Source organism: Mixophyes fleayi, chromosome 2 (assembly GCF_038048845.1).
Source record: "Mixophyes fleayi isolate aMixFle1 chromosome 2, aMixFle1.hap1, whole genome shotgun sequence".
NCBI lineage: Eukaryota > Metazoa > Chordata > Amphibia > Anura > Limnodynastidae > Mixophyes > Mixophyes fleayi.
In genome coordinates, this window is record NC_134403.1 from 31,219,801 (window position 1) to 31,237,393 (window position 17,593).

The 17,593-nt window shown below is 39.3% G+C and overlaps 1 protein-coding gene across 2 annotated transcripts; it reads right to left on the minus strand.

Moving 5' to 3' along the window:
* Nucleotides 1–1,166: 1,166 nt before the first annotated feature.
* FAM76B (family with sequence similarity 76 member B) lies at nt 1,167–17,584 on the minus strand. 2 transcript variants are annotated; one of them, XM_075198759.1, is made up of 10 exons: nt 17,159–17,584; nt 15,273–15,337; nt 14,326–14,380; nt 12,857–13,012; nt 9,704–9,903; nt 8,612–8,659; nt 8,221–8,301; nt 6,789–6,939; nt 6,430–6,531; nt 1,167–6,016 (listed from the first exon to the last, which is right to left on the minus strand). In XM_075198759.1, exons 1-10 carry the CDS (start codon nt 17,240–17,242, stop codon nt 5,927–5,929), a joined length of 1,032 nt encoding a protein of 343 aa, XP_075054860.1. In that variant the 5' UTR covers nt 17,243–17,584; the 3' UTR covers nt 1,167–5,926. The 2 variants fall into 2 exon arrangements, with proteins under 2 accessions (XP_075054860.1, XP_075054861.1); XM_075198760.1 differs by having other exon boundaries at nt 6,789–6,924; nt 17,159–17,581.
* Nucleotides 17,585–17,593: the final 9 nt, after the last annotated feature.

Below are 17,593 nucleotides of genomic sequence, written 5' to 3' on the forward strand. Positions count from 1 at the left end.
TCTGCTCCCTATCATTCACAGACTGTCTTCAGCCACATGTGCATATTTAGTCAGACCGTTTGGCTATCTTAACTAAGTTAGCCAACAATTGCACAGTGCGACCAGGTCCTAAGTCATGAACCCTTTTACCTTGAAACTTACTGTTTTAAATTTGAATCATGGGACGACACCTTATACTTATTATGAACAAATTATACAGCTTATCCTATCATTTGATGTTGGAGACAAGTTCCACGTTATGGATTACAAATCTCCAGTATCTTAACTTGTCTCTATACCAAAGTAGATTGTCAGTGTTCACTAAAATTACTCTTTGCTGTACTCAGTGACTCCATTGATATAGTAACTTGCTTTATCAGTTTGCAGAGTTAGAATATTAGGCAACGTGGCAAACTCTGAACTCACAGGTTTGTCATAATCCCCTAGAAGAACCAACGGGTACATTGAGAGGAGCATGTGAAGCCACCGGAGGGGGGGGGGGGGGGGAGGGAATTTAGTTGTACAGTTCTGGGGCAACAGCTACTAACATCCTAGAAGTATGCCATGACATGAGCAGCAGAAGAGGTTAGAAAGTTGCTACTAACAACCATTCAACCAAAAAAAAAAAAAAAAAAAAAAATATGTACTTGTTTTAAAAGACAATAATTTGGTTTCAAGTGAAGATGACAAATGCACTTATAAATAGGAATTCAAAGAGCATCAGGTTGCTGTCATTCTGCACTGGTAGGAGATCATGTGAAAAAAATCATGTACACAGTAGAAGTGCTCTACTTGGGTCAGGTGACCTTTTCCTCAGGAATGAGCTTGAGAGCCGAAATGCATTTAATTCCAACTTGGAGACACTGCATCTACACAACTCTTTCCCCAGAGAGTGTATAAAAGGAAAAGACTGAGTTATAGGAAAATCTCTTCGGAAAGTGATTCTTGTTAAAAACCAGGCACAAAACTTACTGTAAAAAATATCCTAAATAATACACTATTTACCTGTTTTACAGATAGGAAACGGCCTTGGGATGTCGCAAAATTCTCTGGTTGAAAGTGCCAATGAAATAATTCACTATTCTTTCAAAGACCAAAAAAACCCAGTATGCAGCAATTACAACCAAGTGGCAAATATGGATGGCTATTATAAATTACTAACGTTTTAAGCATACACAGATAGGGAAAACATTCAGCAAGTTTTTTTTATTGTGAAATATTGTATTTAGAAAAAAAAAAAAAAAAATACAAAATGCCAACAGTAAGATGTGCAAGTACAGAATCCATATAATCTATACAGGTGACAATGTCGACTGCAAATTTGGACAGATATACATGATGTAGTTAGGGAGATGCATATTTACAGGCTTTGAATAAACAAAACTCACTGGGTAATACCACTAAACATTTTAAAATATCCAGACCCCCCCCCTCCCCCCACAAAAATTCCTACACAATACAGTACATCGTATCCAATCCACATGAAAAGAAATCCTGTTCATTTCAATTCACTACAGACCCAAGAATATAATTCAGATATATTTTTCATCATTTTTATACAGTTTTAAAATAAAATAAAGAAATGAGGTTAAGATAAAGTCATTTAATGTTGGCTTAATACTGTGAAGCCCCTAAAAAAAACATACAAAAAAAAATAAAAAAAATTAAAATACTAGAAGAGATGGGTAAAATTTTCAAGACTGTTGCACAAAATAAAAAAAAAAATTATCCTTGTTTCGCATTTGCCTGTGAAATTTTGCATGTTTCACCAGCAGAATTTAGACCCAAGTCCTACAACTGTACAACACAGCAGAATGAATTAACAGTCATTGTCCCAGCACTATTCAATGGGGAGGGGGGGGAGGGGAACCAATTATTTGCAAAGTCCTGTTTGAGCTCACAGGATGATAGGATACTAAAACATTGCTCACAGGTGTGAGCAAAAATGAACAATGTTTTAGATACTGTAACAAACGCATGCAGGAGCACATAACACCATGCTCCGACAGGAACTTTGCTCAGTATTTAACCCTCCCCCTCAGACTATAAACTTCATCTAATGGAAGTTTACAGACATAGAACGGCACAGCAAAAAACAGAGCACGATGTGCACCACATTTTGCCGCAACTTCGTTCATCCTTTTAGTAAAGCTTTAAGTATCCAATGGAGAGAAAAAAAAAAAAAAATTTCCAGAAGAGGATAATTTGCATTTGCCTTTACTCGTGACCTAAACAAGGACAAGATTTAAACAAAACAAAAAAACACCTTTAAGATAATCTTAAAATATATATTTATAATGTACTGCATTTTTTTTTCTTAAATATAGTAAATATAAATTCAGACAAATCCAGTTTATCATTAAGATTAATAACATTAAAAGGCAGAATTAAGATGGGTCTCATTTAGAGTTACCACCAAATCTACCGCAAAGGGTGCAATCATCTTTTGCATACAGGGAAATACAGCCTGCTTTTGAACACACAAATATTGGGCAGATTTATTTATTTAGTTTTACACAGTGATTTACAGTTGAGCCCCCACAATGGATACCAAGCTTTGTTCAAATACATTTGTTTGGTTAAAAAAAGAAATTGGAGTGCGCTATATCCATAAATTCCAAATAATTCATAATTTCAGACAAATAATGTTTAAACAATTCAGATTTCCTTCCAGGACTTTGTAGATCATCTACCCTGGATTCCTTCAGATGTGTGGTTCCTCGGGGACCTTTTGATCTATGTAACTCCCATTCCCTATGATTCTCTCAGAGCCAAATATCCCGACCTCAATCCTAAATTTTTGAATATTTGTAGAATAGGCATTTTCTTACCTTTGTCCTATCGCCCCCCCCCCCCCCCCCATGGCTGTAACAAGGGCTGTGCGACAGGGGTGACCGCCCAGGGCGCAAAGATGAAGGGGGGCTCAATTTAGAAATATTTTAGGGTAATGTGGGTAAAATTGAGGGCTAGGGGGGCGGCATTTGTCTCTCGCCCCAGGCGCTAGAATTCTAAGTTACGGCTCTGGTCCCCCCCACCCGATCTCCCCTTTTAAGACAGTGTCTAACTTCTCTGTTACGAAAAGGCATGATTTAACCAGTTTATATTATACTTGACTACTTGGTGGACTCTGGAAACAGACATGAGAGGGAGTGGGACCTAGGCCAATCTCAGGAGGGGGACTACTGGAAGACCATCGGATGGAAGGTGGCTTCAGTTGGATGCCTATAAGATTCTTTCCGATGGTATCTTGTCCGATAAACTCTCAATTATCCGTCTACCTCCCCATGATTGCTGGCGAGGCTGCGGGCAAAGGGCATAATTTCTTCATATCTGGTGGTCCTGGCCCAAAATCTACTCCTTATGGGATAGGGTCAGGAGCCTTCTGCCCTCGCTCCTCCAATGGAGGATCCATGATCCTTACTCCTCTGCTACCCTATCCAGAACATTACCTATAGGCCATAATACATAAGATGGGAGAGAGATGAAGAAAACTGCTCTGTGTAGAGTAGAAAAAGTGGTGTTGTCCATAGCAACAATTGAGGGTTGTTTTTTTTTAGTACAGCTGAAAAAAAAAAAACCCAAATCTGTAATTGGTTGCTGTGGGCAACACCATCTTTTCTAGATACTTTCCTGTAGACTAGCTTCCATAAAATACCCCTTTTTTATATTAAATAGATTTAAAATGATGTCCCTTTATATTGGGCTTTTGCATTAAACAGATTCTTCTCCCATAACCTGCAGTGGAAGAAGTATTCTTTATGCTACATTAGCAGCTTCTATTTCACACCCTCTCGGTTTGCATAAGATGCCTTTGGTATTTGAGGAACTGCCAAACAAGTATGGAAGGACATATAATGTAAGCAATTCTGGATGACAGAATAGGACACATAGGAAGATGTTCTGCTCTAGTGAATCAAACATTCTGATAATAGCAATTATTTCAACTCCACATTGATTGTAGAGGAGTAAACTTGCCAGAACACCACATCTGCTTTACAATAAGGTTTTTTAAAAAAAACAAGCAGCATTCAACTCATCTCTTTAATGCTTTCTACCATATCAGGGTCCCTTTAGGTTGTCAAACAGGATATATCCAGTTTCAGACATTTCCCTTTTAAAATACAGTGCCCCTCTACGTATAGCTGTATGCAAGGGTCCCCCTCTTCTGGCACCCCATAAGAAAGTGATCATCCACAAAGGAGGACGTTGGTGGTATTCACAGGCCCACCCCATCTCATTCATTCATCCCAATTGTAAAGCGCTACGGAATTTGCTGCCGCTATATAAATAAATGATGATGATGATTAATTCACAAACGTAATCAGATTTGATTAATACAAACTGCACTGGGGCTGTCACAACTAATTATAATCAACAGCTATTTATATAGCGCCACCGGAGAAAACCGGAGCACCCGGGAGGAAACCCATGCAAACACGGGGAGAACATACAAACTCCACACAGATAAGGCCATGGTCGGGAATTAAACTCATAAACCGCTAAGCCACCGCTATGTGACAACATGACGCAGAACGGACAGCTACAGTCAGCTCAGTACATCGAGGGGCCATTTGCGGATGACTAAAGTCTTCTACAGGCGGTGGTCGTCCCAGAGGAAGGACACCCCCCAATACAGGGAAGAAGGAGGACACCAAAGCATAGTGACCAGTAAAAGACATTTATCACAAATAATCGGAAAAAAATAAGAAGAGGACAAAGGGCCAAAGTTATGGTGGTCACACTATTGTGTCACCTTCACGAGGCTATGTCGTCTTTATAGCGCTAACACCAGTAACCGGAGAGTAAGCTGGATCCAGTAATATGGTTCCTCCATGCAGCACACTGACAGAGACATGATTACACCTAGTTACCTGAACACTTCAATAACACAACTCCGCATGCTGCCATTTATGTTTACATTATAAGTTTGCCTTGTTCTAAGGACCACACGAATGTACAAAAAGGATAAAAATGTAACTCCGTAAGATAACGGAAGACACTCCTAGTCTAAAAATTATATTCACCAGTGAAAGATAAAACAAACCTAAAAATACTAATCTCAAAACACTGTATAGGGTTCCCCCCCCCCCCAGCGCAGGCAACGCAGAAGCCATCAAGCCCGTCAGCTAGGCCTCACCACAATTGCCTATGAGGGGGCGATAACGCTGGATGGGGCAATGCCCTGCCTGGCCCTTTGGCACAGAGAGATTAAATATGCATTTGATGCGCCTATTTCTATATATGTTTTCTGTACAAAAATCATTTAAAACATGTTTTTCATACATATGTACATAGCTTCCTCCGCACTCGTATAAATTAAAAAGGTACACCAAAGGCACTTGCAAGTAAAAATCCACAACAGACTTTACAAAAGCACATCTTTTGTTTCCCTGCAGGCACAGTACAAGAGTGTAAGAAATTACAAACTAGATCATTGATTCCATAAATCTCTTAAGTCCTTTACACAGTAGTTTTTCTTAACCCCTTAATTGATGAAGGGCACCAGCAGCGCACAAACTATTGTCTCAACAGCAGAAGAGGGGTTAAGCACCAGCATTAACACTGCTGTATTATTTAAAAAAAAAAAAAAATCATATATCTAATTACTAAAAACTAGTTTATATTTATCACAGCAGATGTAAAGAGCTCATTAAAATGTGAGCATTCTAATCAAAGTCAACTGCTGATAAGTTTTCTCGCTTATTTTTATTGCCTTATGCACTTTTGAAAAAGGATTTTTTATTGTAGTGATGATTTTTATTTTTTTTTTCCTTTGCAGAAATTGAGGTGTCTTCAAGCCAGTTGAAGTTTGTCTGAAAGTTTAAAACGTAATTAAAAAGTCCGGTACTAACTATAAAACACGTACTAAAAAGATAGGATTCCCTTGCCACTAGATATTTTTAAGGGCTTCACAGAACAACAATGTGTCCTTCCATTAAACGGGTCCTTACGGAGAGGTCAGTATGCTGCCGCTTTTATCAAATTTTTTACCCTTCGATAAAGCTGCGACCTGTTTCAATAATTCTCGATTTTTGCCCTAAAAAAGAATAAAACATTTAGTTAGTAAAAACATGAAATTATCCTCCTTTAAGTCTTGCAAACTTCTGTGCTAAAGCAGTCACATGGCCTAGATTATAGTTAGGCATCTAAGTATGTTTATGTCTTGTGCGTTGAAAAAAAAACCTCAACAAAATGTTACTTATTAAAAATGGAAAAAGCTGTTCACTCCCTATTGGTCAGAATTCATCATGTGACTACATGCTGGACTCTGTCCAAAATGGGCAAAAACCAGATCTTGCTTATGTTTAAGCGCACAAAGACAGCACAATAGTCAGTTTGGAAAAAGCGCACACATTTATCAAACAGTGTTGTGTGTGGCTAGCCCTCAAGTCAGTTTGTGCACTAGCCTACTGCAATCTAACACAAACAAGGACTTGAGCCAGTTCTTACCTGCAATAGCTCAACAGACTCTTTGTGAGCCTTCTCCATGCCATTCATCTTTGTCCTTAAATTATTCTCCTGGTATTGGAAGTCTGCTTTCAACTCCGTCAGCTGAGGACAATTACAAAAGTCTTTTAGTTACTAATCGGCTTCCCTTTCATTCTTTGTAAACTATATTTTCCTAAAGAGACACAAAAAAGGTCGCAAATTGCACTACAGGTCTCTTGGAATGAATAGTCATCATATGCATCATTTTAATGTCTACATATTTGCTGAGAGCCATAAAGCAGGAAGAATTGTATCAAAGATAAGTCAGGCGGTCTTAAACCCCATGACAGACAAACAAGCCTGAGCGGCCGGTGACATACCTTCTTATCCTTCTCCAAAATAGTTTGGTCTCTTTGTTGCAAGAGACGTTTCAGCGACATCACTTCCTCTTTCAATTGACTGATTAGGACAAAGTTGTCTGTACCACCACTGTCTGTCGACTGATTGATTGAACTACTAAAATAGTAAATGCTGGAATTTAAATATTTATTGTAATACCAACAAAATATACATATCTAGCAATATCAACAAAAACATATTGCATAATCTCCCCACTGTAAAGGAGGAAAATATGGCTTTTAAATCCATATATACGCTAATAGCTTGAGAGAGTATTACAAAGGGGATATTTTGTAATTACAGTCAAATCCCTTTATCCAGTGTACAGCAGAGGAGGTAGGCACGGGGCCTTCTGTCATTGCATTATATTGTTTCTTCTGACTCCAGGTAGAACAAAAGTTCCTGAGGTACCTGCCTGCCCCAAGGGTAGGCAGGCAGTATATGCAGTCCATCCATTACACAGGGGACTGATTGTGCACAAGCACTGCCTGGAGGGATCTCAGCCCCCACAGACTGGGACTGCAGTGTAGTACAGAGGTGGTTTGATTAAATTACCTATGGGACAATCTATAATTTAGTGTAAACTGTGGACCATGTAGGTTGTCTGTGTTAAGGAGTCCCAAGAATCCAACATAATTGCACCCTGGGAAGGGAAAAGGCTGTATAATAAGGTAACAGACCAGAGATAAAACTGGATTGGTGGAAAAGCAGACTCTGGGAAAGTAGAAGGGAGCCCTTGTTTCCTGCAATGCTGTGTGCACCACAGGTCCCTGTATAGGCTGCAACAGTCTGGCAGACTAGAGGCTGTGGCGTTGACCAGACAAATCACACAGGACACAGCAATAATACAGGATGTACCTGTAAAGGACGCTTTGGCTAGACCATGGCATGTGAACAGGCAGATTGGTTCTGGCCCTGTGGAAGTCTCCAGGGAACATGAAACGCTGCAGAGGCCCACAGCAGTAATTGATCCCTCCCTAGCCTGGATGGCCAAGGGTCCACGTAACTAGCAGCAGGCACACACCCATCCCACACTCCAGGGGGACAGATGAGGCCGTTTAGTAGCAATAAAATAAGATCTAAAGCAAGGACAGAAGGCCAAGTGCTCACCATCTCCTTTGCATGGAACTGGAAAACATAACTACACTGTCTCCCCACAGCAGAAAAACAAACATTCTTTCCAAATGATCTCTCAAATTACAAGAGTTCTGGAGAAACACGCGTTACCTGCATAGGCAGGGTAGTGTTTTTGGTAAATGTACGTGTCCCAGTAATGGGAACACTGCAGTTCTACCAGTTGAAGGGAAGGGGAATAATCTTGTGTCATTATCAATCTATCATCCTGTGTTGGGTTAAGCACTCTTTTCATGAACACATCAGAGTACTGGAGATGGTAGAATAAGTAACACATACCTATCTCCATTGGATGGCTTCGATTCCAATTTGGGCTTTTTCTTTGGAGTTTCATTCTGAATTGCAGTAGTGGACTTATGACTGCACAAAGAAAGGTCAGTGTTATTTAATGTATCCAACTAATTTACAGATAATCTACATAGACTACAACGGAAATGTTCAGAAGTTATCTACAGTTACAAATGAGAACATTCTCGAGCATGGCGGCCATAATATATGGGATCGAGTAGAACATGTACAAAAACACACAAAAAAATCTCTTCTCTCTACACACATGTACACACTATGTTACAGCCCATTGTAAACGAGACTACCTTTGAAACCTGTAGAGAACACACTGGTTTAATTTTATGCTTTGCACATGATAGAAGTAAACAGTAATTACACCTACCTTTGTTTCCAAATTCCCTGCTCTGCTTCTGGGCTCAAACTACTAATTCTGTGGGAGAAAGAAAGACTGTCAGTATGTAGATGCTGGATAAACAATATCATGGACAAATTTCAGATGGATAATATGGACTAGAAATATATATTTTCCAAAGCAATAAAAATATTGTGCAAAAAAAACCAAACAAAAACAAACAAACCACTGACTTGTTGCATAAAATTTTGAAAGTAGTGGTACAATGTTACACAGTTCTGTATGCAGAAAAGTGCAGCTTCTTTGTCCGACAAAACGTGAATAAGGTTCCCTATTTTTTTATTAGAAATACAAATAAGGATAGCAATTAACGTGTGCCCTTGTCAATGCAAAAATATTGTGATCCTAAATATTAATCTCCAGGAGAAAGGGATTCTCAAATTAGTAGTCTGAATAAGTATCACAGACATCCTACAGCACACAAGTACCAGGGCTTTTATCAAAGCCGGGACGCATGAAATGAGGACAGAACAAAGCGTTGACCGAGCATGACATAGGGATTACTGCTCCATGTTGGTGTATACAAGCATTGCATGAAATAGACCAATGTGCATGTGTCTATGGACCACCGTTGTTGCGCAATGTCCCATCATCCGCCTGACATATTAAAGTTTCATACTAACCCCTAGGCACATCTGTCAGAAATCCACACACTACAGGGGAGATTCAGTTCGGCACGAAGTGTCTCCAGAAAGTCCGAGTAGACACTGTGCACCGGTGTGTTATGGCTGGAATCTCCATTCACTTTTCCTTGCACCCCATAGAGAGACACAAGGATAAATGAGCAGAGATTCATACCGTATTTGCAATGTGGGCAGCACAAAGTCAGCACGCCACATCATCAGCAATTGAATCTCCCTTTATGTATTGAACACAGCACAGCTTGGACAGTAGACCCGACGGCTGTGCACACCTTGCCTTTAATCAACCGGAAACATTTCCCCTGCAAACATTGGCAGCTGCTAGTAGTTTGGAATGTTAAACATTCTATTATGTCTGAATTCAACAAAGGCAAAATAAGGCCAAACAGTCCATATATAGTTATTTAAAGACGGGGTTTACTTGTGATGACTGCTGCCATGCCTGTGGTGATGGTGGTGGTGGTGATGGTGGTGTTTGGAATGATGCTGGTCTTTCTCGGTAAGGGACGAGGAAGAAGAGTTGGAATGGGAAGAGCCCAAACTTTTCCGCTGTTCCTTAGTCTTCTGTAGAACCCTCTTGTAGGACAGCGTGCAGAGCCAACATAACAGCTTCCCATCAACCTTTAGATATCAAACAAGAAGAGATGGGTAATTAAACTACTGTAGCAGATGGCACGTCGAGTATATTGACATCTCAACCAGTTAAGGGGTCATTGATGAAATAGAATGTAACTAGTTCCACATAAGTCTAGAGAAAACAAGGGCAAAATACTGCTTCAAACACTGATTTAGGATATACAGATATGGAATTTCCCAGAATGCTTTAGACATAAATATATCCTAAGTTACATGCATTACCTCGTCTTTCCCCACAATACCATTTACCATGTAATTAAATATTTTAGCAGATAATCTGGTAGTGTTTGTAGGAGGTGGTTGCCATTCACACAGGCATGACCAGAGCACCACTACAAGTTTAATTTCTTGATAATTGGTTTGCAGGTATGTATCACATAGAAATAAAAGAAAATGAAAGATACAAAAAACACCCAGGCGCTAATGATTAGATCTGAGGAATATGACCCGTCCAAATAGACAAAGGCAAAAAATGCACCTGCAGCTGTAGAAGAGCCTGTGAACGTTTCAAGAAAAAAACAATAAAACACTGAATAATAGCGCTGGTAGCAAGATTGCCTAGAAATGAAGGAAGTGCGAGTTCATGATAATATAAAAACAATATTTTTTAAAACATAAAAAACCAAAAACACACATAATATCTCATCTACCACAGACAGACCCGTGGAATCACTAACTATTAGCAAATATATCAAAGTACCTCCTAATGCAAAATTATGCATAGCATGAAAAACATCAAAAGCGCTCTGTAGTTCAAAATGCAAATTGTATCCACAAATAAAACCACAATTACATCAATAAAAAACATAACACAATGTATAAAATATGAAAGATATATATTGAGGAAGAATATATCCCGCACAGAGTCCAGATATAGATGAGATCTAGGATCCAACTTGATAAACTCAATTCCAGCTTCTAAGCCCTCAGAGGTAAGAACTAATGACAAACACCTGATTTGTCCAATATAACCTCTGTAAATGATAGAGAGTATATGTATTAGCAGATGAGCTCGAATGCAAAGTTTCAGGGCAACAGTCTCGTATTAAATAAGGGCTGATAAAATATCCAAAGCTTTCAGTACAGGAATTATATTGAACTCATCAATTTTCACTTATATCTGAATGCCAAAGGATCACGGGGCCACAGTGTATTGTTCAAACATTGCCTCTGAAGAAATTGTGGCTCATGATGAAACGCATCATATAATTACTACAGCCACAACTATGGCCCCGTGATCCTTTGGCATTCAGATATAAGTGGAAATTGATGAGTTCAATATAATTCCTCTACTGAAAGCTTTGGATATTTTATCAGCCCTTATTTAATACGAGACTGTTGCCCTGAAACTTTGCATTCGAGCTCATCTGCTAATACATATACTCTCTATCATTTAGAGGTTATATTGGACAAATCAGGTGTGTGTCATCAGTACTTACCTCTCAGGGCTTAGAAGCTGGAATTGAGTTTATCAAGTTGGATCCTAGATCTCATCTATATCGGGACTCTGTGCTGGATATATTCTTCCTCAATATATATCTTTTACAGTTGATACAATATTTTATATTGATTTTTATTGATGCAATTGTGGTTTTATTTGTGGATACAATTTGTATTTTGAACTACAGAGCGCTTGACGTTTTTTATATTATGCATATTTATTCATTAGGAGGTACTTTGAGATATTTGCTAATAGTTAGCGATTCCACAAGTCTGTGGTAGATGAGATATTGTTATGTGTGGTTTTTTTTTTACATGTTTTAATAAATTCATGAACTCACACTTTTTTCATTTCTAGGCAATCTTGCTACCAGTGCTGTTATTCAATGTATTATCCCATACCCGCAGTAAAAAGGTTTAGGGATCTTGAATTGTAGCATGACAAGATGCTAAACAGAAAAAAACCCCTGGAAGCAGAAATGAAGGCTCTGACAAACAGATGGGTACCAGAGACTAGAAACGTTGAAATGCCCCCTGTACACTTGAGTGTAACGTGCAATATAATGCCCCCTTTGTCTGCGTGTCCAAAGACCCAAGTCACTACAATATCCAAATCTCTGCCCTTTCTTCAGTGATGGATGGAGCGGGACCAAGCTAACAGGGGCTCCCTACCAGTGCTCCAAGTTTTGTACACAGTTGTTCATTATAATGGGTTAAGCTGAGGGTGAACCTAATCACCTCCCACGTTAAAGTGATCACCAGCCATTGTCCCCAAAGTGTTGACCTGGATTTTCCCAGCATCTTATCACCCAGGGGATAACTGGGGTCAAATCATTCTTCCTCAACCCAGAGAGCGCACCCGGGTTGGTATAAGGATAAAGTCCAAGAAGGGCGAGGGTTGTCCGAGACAGTACAAGCTAAGAATACAATGGATCAACAACTTCTGAGAAGAAGCAATTATCCAGAAATATACCCAATGCTACCAATAAAGCCTCAGAGTTTTCCCACCGGTGAGCCCACTGAAAGTGGAATGATGCCAGGGCTGAACGACCATCACACCAACAGTAAAGACAGACGCTAGCTGGAATCCCACAGGTCAGTCCCAGCTATTTGACAACACTGGGGTGGTTCTCTCATGGAAGATATACAAAGCAGGATCCCACAATATATCATGACTGTAGCTTTGACAGTCACTGAAAAGATTCTGATTTAGTCAATTTAGTTATGGGCTAGGTTATTGGAGGTAATAAATTGGTTGGAATATGGTAACCAGCTAACAGAAAGTCTAACATGCATAGACACTACAAAACTGCCAAATAAGTTATCTATTGGGGTGTGGGAGGTTGTGGAAGAAACACCAATATTTTGCTAATTTAAGTCAAACCCAACATTAGTACATACAACACAGAAAATAATGGTTTGGCTAATGGTTGAAATCTAAAAAAATATATAAAAATAATTGAACAGAAAACGTGACTTCATTCTGCAAAGATCATACCTTTCGTCTTCCTTCCTCCTTTCGATCAAAAGCACATTGCTGTTTGCATTGCTCACAGGTTTGAGGAGGTCCATATTTCTTCTCTGAGTTTGTACAACGCTGACACTTTGTACCAATGAATGCAGCTATGATGTTACAGTACTGACAAGGCTTGGGCTGTAGAGAACAAACAAAATATGACGTTAGCAGTAGGAATTCATTACATTTGTGTCAAGGGGTAGTGGTTTTAATAATAAACGCATACAAAATAAAACCACAGACTGAAGAGTATATTACAGCTCGCACTGAGCCGTCACTCCCGGCCTCCAGCATCTTCCTGCCCTGTCTCCCTGACTTATTCTGTTTTATGGCCCACTGAGCTACACACCAAAGCCACAGCTCTTATTTAACAAGAGGTGGGGCCGTAGGGGAAGCCTGGAGGGTTATAAATAAGACAGAGCTTATTATATGTCCAGAGGAGGTGACTTCCACATAAAGCAGGGGAGCTCGCACAGTGCCAGCACCACATCTAAAGTCTGAAGTGGGGGCGTACAATCGGCAGACAATACTCTCCTTACTACACAGGAAAAAGCTCCATGGTTCCTGCTTACTCATATTAAAGCAGGGCAAGGTGATATTAGTCATTATATAAGTAGTGGGTGGTAACTGGAACTCCCAGTGGGGAGTGAGTGGAGGATTTGAAGTTTGTGTATCTTTCTTTGATTAAATGTATAGTTTAAACTTGGCAAGGAACAGGGGTACGGAGCCATATATAAGGAATGACTAGCACCCACATATCATCCAACTTGAATGTGTGTTTCCTAGGTCACATTTCATGGACCATATAAACCATGCATGTCAAACTTAACAGGTTTTGAGAATGTCGTGCTCCCCATCTGCCACTTATATAATGCACACATTTCCTTACATTTCTTTGCAGCTAAGGCAGTGGCTCTGAAAAGGTTTTCTGGTAGTTAAAATTTGGGTTGAAACATTGCAAAACACAATCCAAAATACAAATTCAGGCATCACTAAGAGAACAGAGTCCCGAGTTATGCCAAATAAATGTGATGAGTCTAATTTAAACAAAGTGTGTTAAATAAAAAGAGCCTATAAATATATTTAAGATTTTGTTGCAGCTTTGTTAATTTCCATTAGGTTGAAATAAATTATATATAGATATATTACATACATATTTTAGAGTTGTTAATTGGGAGTATAAGAAATCTAAGACACTGTTACATACTAGCATTACTGCAGGATTCTGGGCTTATGAATGGGGTGATACTCCTACAATTAATGACCATGTGGTAATTACTGAACACGCGACTCATTAAGTGGTGTTACATTGTTGAATGGAAAGCATTTTTCATGGACAACACCTTCTGGTAAAAGCAGACTACACATTTCTCAAAGGTCCATGTAAAAAAAGGAAAGGTACATACAGTAAATGTTTGGTATTGAAAAAAATGCAATAAACACTAACTTACCGTTCCAAACTGCTTAACATTTTGGGCACATTTCTTGCATATAGTGTTCGTTTTACTAGAGGAACAAAAAGACAACCATTCAGTGTATGCACGTACGTATAAGATGAATAAATGGATGTTGTGGCAGAATGTGGACGTTTGTCTAGGCGTTGTCCAGGTGACACTAAAGGTCATCACATGAAATTATAGTTAAACAGGATGTCAAACATTCTACTTTTTAAAAGACGTCCCTTATCCCCAAGGAACAGCAAAGTTTGTAAAAAAATATAATGTTAAACCTTAACCGGGCTCTGTCTAACACAAACCACTCCTGAATGACCACAAATGATTGTTCAAACCACCAATCAAACCCTAATTTTTGTCGGGCGTGCTGGGAAATGTTGTTTAAACATTGGTAGGTGCTAGCTGTGCAAGTCAAACCAAATCTACTGGCTCCCTATGTGCTGTTGATGACCAGTCAGAAAATGTAATCTGGTCACCCCAGGTGTGGCCAAACCAAACTTTAATCTATGTATGGCCAAATTGCAGACTGATTGCATTGCTCAGTTCAAGCCCAGCCTATATGTAACTAGTTTAAGGAGCTAGACAACACTACCAGCTAATCAGTAATAATAAAGCTTGTAAGGTGCATCTATTAAAAAAAAATAGGGATCCCAGTGACTAAAAAAAGATTTATAGAATGTCGAGACTTAAAGTTAACTTTCTACATATAGTGGGACGTCATATGTTCAGAGCATCTCAAAACAATCCACACTCCTGGGTAGCAGATAGCTACTGCACTGATAGATGAGGAAAGAGAATGTCTTATTAAACAAAAAGTGTTTGGATGAACATCTTCTTTAAAAACAAAGTTTTATCCATTTATGAAGTGTTATTTTAAGAACTTTATTTCAAAACCTAACCGTATAAATAGTATTTACCTAGCTGTGTAGCACTTAAAGCCTTACCTCTCTTGCTGAAATTCTGATCTGCAATATGTGCACTTTACCATAGGATGAGCAATTCGACATTCCTTAAAAATAAAATAAAGGTCATTATTAGAATCATGTCAAACATTTATTTTTAAATTGCATTTACAGTTATACAAAAACAACAATGGACCGTTTTAAAGATGGCAGAAAATGCAGATACATACTAACTAGATGCTGAGAATGAAATATGTTGACTGAACAACTGAAAATGTATTTTTATTTGGCAGCAAGTAAATTAGAAAAATAAATCTCATCACTTAACCTGTGGACCTAAGGTGATACTAGTAGATCATTTGGGTAAAATTCTACAATAACGTGCGATTTTATTGCATCAGACTACCGTAATTCAGAACATTTAGTCAGTGATCATTAGCGTAACAGATGAAACCACAGCTATTTCATAGTGCAAAACAAAATATTATGGTTACAGAAAGAAAAACAAACCAAACAAAAACACACAAATAAGGACCGATCTTGGGTTATGATAACATTTCTATTTTGCTACATTTATCAAGATTTATACTGGTAATGATAAGTTGATCACTACTGTTTATTACTTTGTAACCATATAGTGCTGTGCAATTGTTGCCTGAAATAAAATACAGGGGTTGCAGAAAGTGGATACATTTATTTTCTATTTTACTTGCAAATACTGCCAAGTGTTGCCTTAGCACCTAACCAGCCTAAAAATGGTAATGTAGGAGAGATTTAAAACCCGTTACATTTTAGCCATTTTTGATTTGTTTAAGATGTATAAGATTTTAAGCACATTCTGTGATGCTTAAAGCACAGATGTGATCACAGGTACTAGCAAGAAATGTAGACCTTTCACGTTGGGTTGCTTAAAACTGCTCTAGTAAAATATTTTAATGTTTGCAGACAGTTTCCTGCAGCTCCTCAGTTCTTACAGCCCAGGCCAAAAATCAGAGAAAGCGAGATTGTTCCCCGAAGCTCACCCTGCATGACCATTTCACGTTTGCTAAATTAAATTTATTTTTATTCGGTTCTGATGACCAAACTGGCAGCGCCTCTGCAAATAAGGCTGCCACAGCCACATCTAGCTGGTCCATTGTGTAATATTATGTAGCACGTGCCCTTGTGTTTTTAACACCCATTGTCCCATAGAATGTAAACTTGCAAGCAGGGCCCTCTTACCTCTCTGTATGTATTACCCAGTATTGTTTTATTAATATTTGTTCCCAATTGTAAAGCACTACAGAATTTGCTGGCCCTATATAAATAAATGTTGATGATGAATCATCATTTCCCAGCATCCCCCTCAGCTTTGCACCCTGGGTTCCTCTGACACAGCCCTCAAGGCTCCAGCTAGGGACCACCATGTTATGTTACCCAGATGGTAGTAGTGCAGTTTTAAATGGTTTGATCCAAACTTGACCCAATCCCCCTATATTTATATTATATACATCTCACACATGTGAAGCCAGAGGCAGTGATACTGTCCCTGCCATAGACCACTGGTAATTCACATCACATAACAAACACATCACAGCACTGTGGAAAGAGTCCTTATGGCTGGTTCTATTGGAAAATTACATTACATTGTGTGTGTGTAATATATATATATATTTTAATAATATTTATAATATATATATATATATATATATATATATATATATATATATATATATATATATATATATATATATATATATACACACACACACACACACATATACATAATATATACATATTACATATACACAGACGGATAGTGCCCTAGGCACCAGCCTGGGCGGCCTATCCCTATGTGACCTCCAGCCCCACTGAGAGGACTCCTGGGCACACTAGGCCAGTAGGGGGATCAGACGCCCCCGGGGTCGGGCACACTAGGCCGCACGGACCTTGCACAGCTGCTGGCCCTGGGAGAGCTCCTCGAACGGGTACCGCTGGTTACACTTGGTGCAGGCGTACAGAGCCGAGGCCATCCTCCTCCGCCGACAGTCAGTCAGTCAGGGACCGGGTCACGGAGAGAGAGGGTGAGGGCGCTCGTGTCCTTTCCGTTGGTTCAGGCGTTCAGGTTTTTTTGTGTCTGGCGCCCGCCCGTCTCCTTATTTTTTTTTTCTCCTAGCGTTACACAATCCGCCCACAGGAGGTGCCGGGTGATACAGGGGACCGGGGCACTGGTGAGCGGCACGGCGGCTGTGATAACTTGTCCGTCTCCCTCTTCCCCCGCTGTCCCGTGCTGTCTCCGCGCCGTCACACCGCCCTCCCTGCTTCACCAATAAGCAAAAAAAACTGAAAAAAAAAAATATAGAGCCCCGACAAAACTGTAACCG